General features: G+C 30.1%; 1 protein-coding gene across 2 annotated transcripts in view; it reads left to right on the forward strand.

Annotated features, from left to right (window-relative positions):
* LOC107439957 (F-box and leucine-rich repeat protein 7) overlaps positions 1-7,672 on the forward strand; it is a 153,693-nt gene extending 146,021 nt beyond the window's left edge. For both annotated transcript variants that reach the window (XM_071188143.1, XM_016053089.3), the window contains exon 5: positions 278-7,672. In XM_071188143.1, coding sequence (XP_071044244.1) covers positions 278-761 — 484 coding nt within the window. In that variant the 3' untranslated portion in view covers positions 762-7,672. The remainder of the gene's footprint in view (positions 1-277) is intronic.
* Positions 7,673-11,048: the final 3,376 nt, after the last annotated feature.

An 11,048-nucleotide genomic window follows, 5' to 3' on the forward strand; every position in this document is an offset into this window, starting at 1 on the left:
ATATGCATGACGTATCAAAACTTTACTTGTAGCCCAATAAATGTCGTAAGTAAAATTTCCGTTGTTTTATCTCTCCAAAGTTAGTAGGTATGCAAGTGATTTAGGAATCTCGCATTTGAATGACGTTTTTTTTTCCGACATCATATTTATATCATCATCTGATCGACTCAGATTGACCGAGTTTTCGATTAAAAGCGAATCGAGTTAATGGGTTTCTATTCTATTTAAAAAGTATTTTTTTATACTTTAAATTCTAATATGCTCTTTTATTTTTCAGCATCAGTGACTGCATCTTAGTAACAGATTTTGGAATGTACGAACTTGCCAAACTTGGCTCTAATTTGAGGTACCTAAGTGTTGCTAAATGCGATCAAATCTCTGATGCTGGCATCAAGCAAATCGCTCGTCATTGCTACAAGCTGAGATATCTTAATGTTCGAGGTTGCGAAGCAGTGTCTGACCATAGCATGGAAATCCTATCCAGAAGTTGTTCTAGGCTCAGAGCTCTAGATATTGGTAAATGTGATGTAACAGATAATGGTCTTCGTCTATTGTCAGAACATTGCCCAAACTTGAAAAAACTTAGCGTTAAATCTTGTGATATGATTACAGATGAAGGAATACGAGCAATAACTTTTTATTGCCGAGGACTTCAGCAACTGAATATTCAAGATTGCAATATTACTGTAGATGGTTATAGGACAGTTAAAAAATTCTGTAAAAGATGTATCATTGAACACACTAATCCTGGTTTCTTTTAGAATCTATTCATATATTTTTGTGAAATGATTATCATTATTAGAGGTACCACGCAAAAATTCTCTTGAAATTGTTACACCAAATTTTATGTTACAATGAAAAATTTATAAAACATTTTTTGTACATGCTTTGTTCTTACTATGCTATTCCATTATAACCACCTTTAAATATTTATTTGAAACCCCAAATATGTATGTTTTATGCTTCATTTTTGACAAGGATTTTAAAAGTGTATATTAAGGGTGTTCATTACAGAACATCCTATATATATATATGAAGAAATCACCATTAAATTATGTATATTATTTCAACCAAAATCACTCAAACACAAACTGAACATATATGTCATTCATATGTTTTATTTAATTCACTTCTAATTTTGATGGTTTTATACTAGGTAGGTATGAAATAGGCGAAAAACTTCGATACTATTATAATCAAATTTTTCACTGTTAATTTGTAATGTAATAATTTGTCATGTTTTGAAGAAATTGCACAGGTGTGTAATAAATATTGCAGTTAATTTTAATAACATTAATTTCAATATAGAAGGAGGAAAAAAGCGCATTTTAATTTGCATTTTGTGAACATTTTAAAATGTTACAAGAAAATTCATAATAAAAAGTGGTGCTCTTTTTATTGATAACATAAAACTAGCCATATTAATTTCAAAGTAACATTAATAAATCAAGTAGTTGAATCTATTAGATTAAGATCTAATTGATTCAGTGCATGTTATCTATTACTACAATAGCTGTTAATATGTATGTTAGATAATATCTATTACATTATCTATTGTATGTATTAAATAGAAAGACACTAAAGCAGCAAAATCCCTGTACTTGTAAGTGTTAGAAGGTGACACTTTCAAAAAACATTTTCGAAAAAGGGACAGCGTATACAAAATTGAAATTTTTTACTGGTAGTAAGTATTTTCTTTAGGTTATTTAATTTCATATTTTCTATTAATTTGGATTTTTTTTTCTCCAAAAAAATAACTGTTTGAACTCGTATATTGTAAAGCTGCATCCAACTAAAAACATAGTGTCAGATTTTTGATCGAAAAATGTGAGTTGACTTCCCTGTCTGGCGTTGATATTTGAGAATCGTAAAAAATAGCTGCCAAAATATTTTAAAACAATTTGGAAATTTTAGAAACAGCAATAAAAAGCTACCATTTTAAATAGAAAACCATTTATTTTCATTTCTAAGAATTTCAGAAATAAAATTTAAAAAAACAACAATAAAATGCAAGCAAAGATACAAGAAATTTTACTTATTGAAAAAAAAAATTTTTTTAAGCTTATAAATAACTTACCTATGACGACATTAAGAATCCTTTACTACAATGTAGTAACGAATTCTTAATTGCAAGTTACATTGTATAATACATTGTTCGTAATTGAATGCTAATGCACATCTAAAAACAAAATGGAAATTAAATAATTTGTTCCGAAAATTTCTAATATAAGAATTATTTACTTTTATATAACTTATTTTTAAGCATTTAGAGAAAGGTTGATATCAATGAGACACCAAAACAAAAGGATTCTTGAATGTGTCAAATTTGGCCTTTTACAGTTTTGAAAATATTGCTGTAATTATGCATTATTCTCCATACTATGCATATTAGACATAGACGTTACAATCATGAAATATTAAGTATATAATAGAAAAACAAAAGTAAGTGTCCAATAAGGATCGCTTTAAGAGAATCAGAAGGTTTACATACAAATAGTTTCAATCTTTTTTTTTCTCTTTTTTGATACAGTAATACCTTAATATAAGTCAGAAAAAATTTTAAAAGTATTATGAGGCTGTAAGTATAAAAGTCCGATTAATCAATCAAATATTTTAAAATACCATGTGACCGTAAATATACAGTAAAATAACTGCAAAAATAATCTTGACCGTAAAAATAATCTCAATAATAATGTCCATCAGGAAGAGAAGAAATTATAGAGCTGGAGTTGATGACATTTTTTTTTCCAATACCCACCTGTGTTAGCATTTTTCGTCAATTCAGGCATTTAATGGGCAGTTTTGTTGGCCTCTCTTTCAGGGGCACCATATTAGGTGGGCCAACGTTGCTCCCACAGTAAGGACAGATAGGACAGAACATCCATGCCTTGCCCGGGATTCGAACCCAGAACCTTTCTGATGCAAGGGCAGTTCCCTAACCCCTACACAGGCCGGTTCGCTTGATGACATTTGTGAAAAAATTGAGACTAGCCTTATTAATCAAGCAAAATTCTTTTGCGTTGCTCAGTTAATTAACTCCGAAGATTTCATTGAACTATCGAGTATTTTTAGAGAGGAAGAACATTGAAAGTAAGCTTTAGAGATAAGCTTGGTCTCGCTTTTGGAGGTCCGAGGCCGAGACACACATCATTCCTTAGAGCCCGAGATATATGCCGGGTAAAGGCCAATTTTCGCAGTCTCGTTACTTGACCTAATTTGATGTCTAAGCAAGGAAATTAGTAAATTAAAACCTTTTCAATCGCTAACCTGGGGGGAAAGCGAAGAGAGAAACTGAAGCACCAAGTAGTTCATAAAGCAAAAATTAAAATGGAAAATCAAACGCTTAAGCTAAATAAAAGTCATTTGACTATTAGCGCTAGCATCACAAAGCATAAGCACCGAACAGAAGTAGAAATTTTTATACTTCATAAATTTTTTGTACTCGATAACTGAACCAAACTTTTGTTTAAAAGTTGTAAAAATGTTTATGAAATTTTTATCATTACTCTAAGCCCACCCGAATCCGAAACTTTTTTTCATTAAACGAGCCCGCATCGGGCTAGGGCTGACGTTAGTACGCTTGGCAACAAATTGTCAACAACAATAGAAAATCACTTACTTGGCATCGGACAATACGAAGCGGAGAAATTGAAGGAGTGTCAAGGTATTCAATGGTGTTAACGGCTATAGATTTCGCATATTGATTCATGTTCACAATCTGATTTTAAATTATCTTTCAAATAACACAGATTAAGTCTTACAAAATATCTATACTTAGGGCCTGATTATAGCCTAGGCCCAATAGGCATAGCCCTAGGGCCCACAATTTCTGAGGGTCCTCAAAAATTAGTAAAAAATCTAATGAAAGGTGGGCTAGCTATGTGTTGATTTAAGTACTAAATGAAAAATAATTACAGCTTACAATAAAAGATAATTCAGCTAATCAGTGACTTTTAGCAAAAATCACTGATTTAAATTGTTTGTAGTCACCAAAGCTATTTTATTTTGACATAGCATTGTTTTGTTGTTTTATATTTTACTTTAATTTATATAGATACGTAAACTTCATCTTAAAAAAAAAATCTTCGATTGTCTGCTTTCAAAATTTCTTAGAATGTTTCTCTTGAATCATGCAGTTCAATAAATTCCTTTTCATTATTAGGACTACTTTTTAGTAATTTAATTTCGAAATATTTTGTCAGGGGCGCAGAAAATTTGGTGAGCCTTGGGCCTGAATTTGTCTTGATCGGTCCCTGTTGGCGATCTAATGTGATCTGAGAAAAGTTGAGCTGAAAATAAATATTCTTTTATATTAGACAACTTAGTATACTATTTTTATAGTTATTGTATCATGTAAATTTAAAATCGAAGAAAAAGAAACACAAAATATTCTGAATAACTTTCAATCTAATGACTGAAATAATTACTAAAATGCTGTCATCAAAACTCAAATCTCTATTTAAAATATTCTATCTACTACTTAAAAATAACTATTAACCAAATTACAAAATGATACAATGTATCCCACTTAAATAAAGTCACTTTGATTTTGCGCCATAATTGAACGCAAAGGAAACTAAATGTGAATCAGAAATATATATTAAATAAGTCGATATTCAGACACATATTTACAAAAAGTAACTCACTCTCCGCTTCACCTGGACAAGAGAAAAATCGAAAAAGTAAAAGGGAAAAAAAGTGTCCCAACGATATAATGTCACTTCTGATTATAGCCAAATTACCAGCTATATTTATATATGACTTGAAATATACAATGTTGCTCACCATTTACCAATACCTGGAGGACAGGGATACAACAATATAGTAGACTGCAGACTGAAATTGCCCCTTTTTGATAAATTCAGTCCTACTGAAGATATGTCCCCTTCCCCACTTTTTCTTAGAAATTTGAAGTTATGGGAAAGATATGGTCTTGCATGACAGGCACACTGTTATCCAAAATCCACTACTGTGAAAATTTTCCAAAGTAAAATGAAGACTGTTTGAAAAATCTAGCTTGGGCCACCAATTCTCCATACAAGTTGCAAACAGGGAGTTGATTATTCCTCATAAATATGTGTGGATATTTGGATTCCTCATAAATTGTGTTTGGATATTTGGATTCCTCATAAATATGTGTTTGAATATTTGGATTCCTCATAAATTGTGTTTGGATATTTGGATTTCTCATAAATTGTGTTCGGATGTTTGGATTCCTCATAAATATGTGTTTGGATATTTGGATTCCTCATAAATTGTGTTTGGATATTGGAACTTTCATAAAATAAATGTTTGATTCGCATTGGTTTCCTTTGCGTCAAATTGTGGCACAAAATCAAGATAACTTTGTTAAGTGGGACACACAGTACAGAAAAAAATTTTCATACAATCCAAATTTTCTTTTCTTCGGATTTTTAAATTGAAAATAAAACACAACAATCTTTAAAATGTGAGTATACAATTAAAATATTAAACGTTAAATCCAAACTGCATTTGGCAAAACAAATTTTTTTCATTAATAGATGGTAGATGGTTAATAGATGGTAGATTAATAGATTGATAGATGGTTAAATTAATATTAACCACAGAGACTGCATTGCTGGTGCAAAATATAGCGACAGATCATAGATTCATTACCATCTAGCTAACCATGGGAGAGTTACAAGGTTTTTGGCTCTATTTGAAATAAAGATTGATTATTTTTACTTAAAAAATTATTTTCGAAGGTAAATTTGTTCTGCTTCTCTTGTCTGGTAGATTTAAGAAGTAGAAAATGAAAAAAGCTAAATATCCATTGTCTGTTCAACGCCGAAAATGGAGTCCTAGATAAAAATTAAATCGTGATCGCGTAATTTAAAACGATTGAAAAAATATCCGAAACAGTTTTTATAAACATTTTTATTGAATATAAAAAAAATTCGTTTTTTATGAGATTACTAATTTATTTCATGTACTTCCACAGCTATAGATATTTTTTTGTATTAAAACTAATAAAAATACTTTCGTTCAATTTTATCGAATTCTCGCCAATTTAAGATATAAAAACAGGTTAAATTCTGTGAATCGCTTTTCTCATAAATCGTAGCACTTCGAATTTCTGCATCATATAGAGAACGCAGATAAATTATGAAACTTTTTCACAAGGGATACAGAAGAATCAAGTGTTCAATGTAATTTTTGAACATCCTGTTTTAGGATATAACGCATGGGCGTCGTTGGCGGGGGGAAACGGTCCCCCTAAATATTCAAGCAAATGAAGAAAATCTTCGTGATTTATTATCGATTTAAATTCCGTAAACTCGAAAACAAGAAAGGGATAAAATAAAAAAAATAACCTTTTTACAGGTATTTAGCACATTTAAGAATAATTTGTGAAATTTAATTTCGTCCCGGTCAAAAATTGGGCTCCTGCGTTGCCCATGGAACTACAATAATATACAGATTACTGTAGTTCAAAGAACTGATTGTAAGAGTTCGTAGGTGCATTTCAACAGTGAACTTAGTTTTTGACAAATTGATTTCTCCTTTTCTAAAAATCTAGAAAAGAAAATTGGTTTTAGATGACAAAAAGATGCAGTCTTGAAAAGCAGCACACATAAAAGTCTAACTTGAAAATGGTAGCAAGAAACATCATGCTCCCTTGACATTTTATAGACTGTTGCTACTCTTGTAAGTGTTCAAAAATTTAATATAATATTTTTCAATATGCTATTAAACAACTGTTATGTGTTACACATTCACTTAATCATTGAATATTCAATGATTAAGTGAATGTTCAATGATTAAGTTATTTTCGGGAGTGGTACGAGTTAGGCAACTGATTTCCTAAATCGTACCACTCAAAGATTTTGCGAAAATATTTATTTTGCAGAACGATGTATTACCAAAACAATAACTGAAAGACTGTATTTTATTATTAAAATATTTCAAATGTGACTTTGAAATGAAATGTGAAAATGGTACGATTTAGGCAACTATTTAGAATTCCCGTTTACAACCCTTGAACAATTGAGAATCCGGACAAAAAATGCTGGTTTTTGGTCCATTCCTCGCATTCCGGTAACCCTAAGAGGTCCATTTTCTTACAAATGATTTTCCTTCCTGTTCCACTTATTTGTGAAACGAAAATCGTAAGCTGTAACTAAAACAGAAATAAATTATTAAAAACTAACTTTACGTTACTTATTAATAATTTTGTCCTATGTCAGTTCAACACATGACCACAAAGGGTTAAAACGCAGCCTGATATAGGACAGCAAAGGGAAATTTCTAATGTCTGAGTCTGACACAGAACCATGATGGGTAAAAATTTTGTATAGAGATTATTGTTGAAAAATTTTACGGTCAATTATTATGTGTAATAATGCAACATGGTTAAAATTTCTAGTAATTCCTTTTGTGTACCTAGTCCTCTCTGCTACTGCATGTAGAATGTTGCATTGTTTTGTAATATACAAAGCAAAAATCATTGTTCCTTTTTTTCTTTGTTAACTAGAAATATAAATTTTGTGCCACGTATTTTTGTGTCCATTTTATAAAAATGTTTGAAAGTATAGATTTTAAGGAATTTCATTATTACTATTGTATACAACCATCTGCATAATTGTACATAATTTCTGATAACATGTAAAATTTATTTTTGCAATATCTACTAAAATATTTTTAATTTCTACTTAGTCTTTGCTCTCTTTTCTTATGAAAATAAATAGCCTGATAAGCAACTACATATTATTTTGCATACATAAAACGCAAAGAACTAAACAACTTTTGACCGTCGAAGGTTAAAAAACAAACATTTAAAAACTATTACACTGCAAAAAATTCAAGCATATTTTAACGTTTTACTTTCTACATAATTATATGAACGCATAATAAATTAAAATTTACGCGACGAAATTATAAAATTAAACCTTACTTGATGATTCTAAACTCACTTAAAATTATTAAAGAGTACTTATTAAATGAACAAAAAATGTCTCTATAGAAATTCATTAACTAAACTAAGTGGATCCTTCTTCAATTATGCATAACAATCAAAAAAATTTACTTAATTTCAAAGAAACAAAACTATTTTATACTTCAGAGCTTTAGATTCTACTGTAATGCACCAGCAATATTTGTTTCTAAGCATATTTTACGAAAAAAATAATATAACTGTGAAGAACATGCAAACATTTTGAAACGATATTGTAGCCTCACCGCAGATAATATTTATTTTAAAGATGTTAAAAAATTTAAGCAATGACTTCAAGTCTTCTAACTATGGGTATAACAAAAAAGCAATTTGATACGCAGTTAACGAAATTTTTATGTTTTTTTCTCAAATTACTTCAATGAATTAAAGATTTTGCTTTAATTTTCCTAACTTACAATATTTTGAGTATAAGTACATTCAACAAGTAATTTTTAATGAATGAATTTTATAAATGTTTTCCTTTTCATACTTGTTTCTTTAAGTCTAACGAGATAGTAGAAATATTTTCTTACAAATATGCGAAAAATGGGTAAGTGGCAAACACAGATATATATATACAGGGTGATTCTAAAAAGATGGGCAAAGTTTTAGGAAGTGATAGTACACACCCAAGCAAACAATTTTTATCAAAGAATGCATGATCAAAAACAAAACGCAAAGGTGCTGGCGCATTTGGAAAGTTGTTTGATTCAAACGTGAAAGCTCCATTCCTGTTGCGAGTTACTACTCTGCGTTACTTGTCGCCAAGCTTTCGGCCGCTGCAGGGAAAGATCGTGATATGCCTGGTGTGTTTCAGAATGTTCGCCTATCTTTTCTTCGCCGTTGTACTGCGTGCATAGCCGCTGCCGGCCACTGTTTTAAACACTTATTGTTATCACATGCCATTAAATTTGCTTTTATAACTTAACTTCATCGTTCTTTGTGTGTTTTTGCCTCATATAAGAACATAAACTTTGACGCCTTCTAGCGGTTTTGCGTTTTGTTTTCGACCNAATTCAGTTCCACTTAAACTTTTTTTCACACAAATTCAAAAGAAGCTTTTTGAATTTTGTTTATTTTTTACAGAAATACTAAATAATAACCATTAATATTCTATTATATGTCCATGCAGGCAAAGCATCCTGCATGAAGTTGTTATTGTTAAGTAATAGTAATACAAACAAAGAGAAACAAATTAGAACTTGCTATTTTTATTAATTTTGTTATATTTTTGGGAACGAAAACCCTTAGAAATTGTATAGGTTTGTAGATGAATAAAGATAATTAGTTGGAAACACCAAACACTTAAGACCATAATAAGAAAATTGAAAAAAATGAGGAAGTAGTGGTGAGGAGGGGGGAAGGAAATAACATGATCAAATGTAATTTGTTTATCTATTTCCCGAATTTTACACTTAAAAATATATAAAATTTTTAGTAATTCTAAAGAAAAATTGTAAAACATTGCGCTTAAAAATATCTAATAACATTATCGAAAAATAGTAAACATCAATTTTATCTTCATAAATTTCAGAAGTGCAAAAATATATTAGAGCCGTCCTAAAAATATATTAGAGTCCTATTAACGTCAAACCAATTATTCTGAGAGTACATACGTATATAATAAAATTTCATACGTATATAATAAAATAAAATTTCATCCTTTTTATATTTTTTTTAACTGTTGTTTGTTATTTTTTCACTTATATCCCCCCCCCCTTTTTTTTCATATGTCTGTAATTTTCCTTCGTTTTATCTTCATTTTGAGCCTATATATATATATATATATATACGCACGTATAAGTTAAACCTATATACCTTATAAAAAATTTCTCTCCGTACTTTCTATCACATTAATTGAGATGTTAATGTTTCTATGCTAAGGGTACGGTGGTGCTTTAAATATGTCAAACATAGAAAAAAAATAGTTATAAAAAGTACTTTCTTTAAACGTAAATGCAACATAAATTGTCCAACTTCAAAAGACAATTTAATTTTTACATTGAAAAAAAAATACCGGAAAATGCTAGATTAAAAGGTAATTAACCTAAGGCATAACCTCTGCAGTAAAATGAGAAAGCTTGCTTAAAAGATATACAAAGTGTAAGAGAAAAAATCTCTTATGTTACCGGCTCATATATTTGTAATGAAAGAATACTCCGCCTTGCAATTCATTATCACTTCAAGATGATACAACTCAAAATAAGAACCATTTAAAAATTAATGAGGTAAATATATCTTGCATCAGGAAAGTTACGAGCTTCAAAAAGGGGGAGGGGCATTTTTTTTTCAATTACTGAAGTCAGGCCTACTCGAGCATTGTAAATAAAATTTACCCTAAGATCAGTTTCACGAAGTTAATTAAAAGTAGAGGGGAAATCTTAGGTGTTGTTTGGACTATTCAAAAATCAGTGTTGTGATAATGTATCATCAAATAACTAGAGGATAATTTATGTCATTAATAAATTCTCGAACATAGATTTCTCACCTATTAACTTCAATACAAAAACTGCATTGGTGGTCTTTAAAAAATTCCTTCCCTCTAATTAAACTATAATCACTGTTGCATAGGCTAACAATTAAAAAAAATTTAAATTATTAACCCAAAAATTCTCATATTTTTCTATGATATTTTGAGTAACAAAATTATTGAATGTCACGAAATCAATTCGAAAATTACTGCCCAAAAGCTTTACTTGAAGAAATCAAAATCTTCGCAAAATTTTGACAAAAGAGAAAAAAATTATCAAAATCTAAATATTAAATTGCAAAATGCCAAAGAGCTATCACCTATCAAAATGCCAAAAAGTTATCTACTATGGAAAATCAAAAAGTAAAGCAAGGTGTGGCGGGGAAAAAATGTACTAAGAAACAGCGATGAAACTTTATTATGTTTGAAGCATCGTATCATACTACAATCCGAAGAAGAACGAAAGTGGCTTAAGCATTTATTCCAACGTGGAACCAATTCATCCATGCCCTGTTCAAAAAACGCTTGCTTAAGATTCCATAACAAGTGTAGCCTATTGCGCTTCTTACTGCGTCAGGAAACGGAGGTGCTTCTTCAGACGGCCGTCCCCACACAGCTGCACGG

This window comes from Parasteatoda tepidariorum, chromosome X2 (assembly GCF_043381705.1).
Source record: "Parasteatoda tepidariorum isolate YZ-2023 chromosome X2, CAS_Ptep_4.0, whole genome shotgun sequence".
NCBI classification, from domain to species: Eukaryota; Metazoa; Arthropoda; class Arachnida; order Araneae; family Theridiidae; genus Parasteatoda; species Parasteatoda tepidariorum.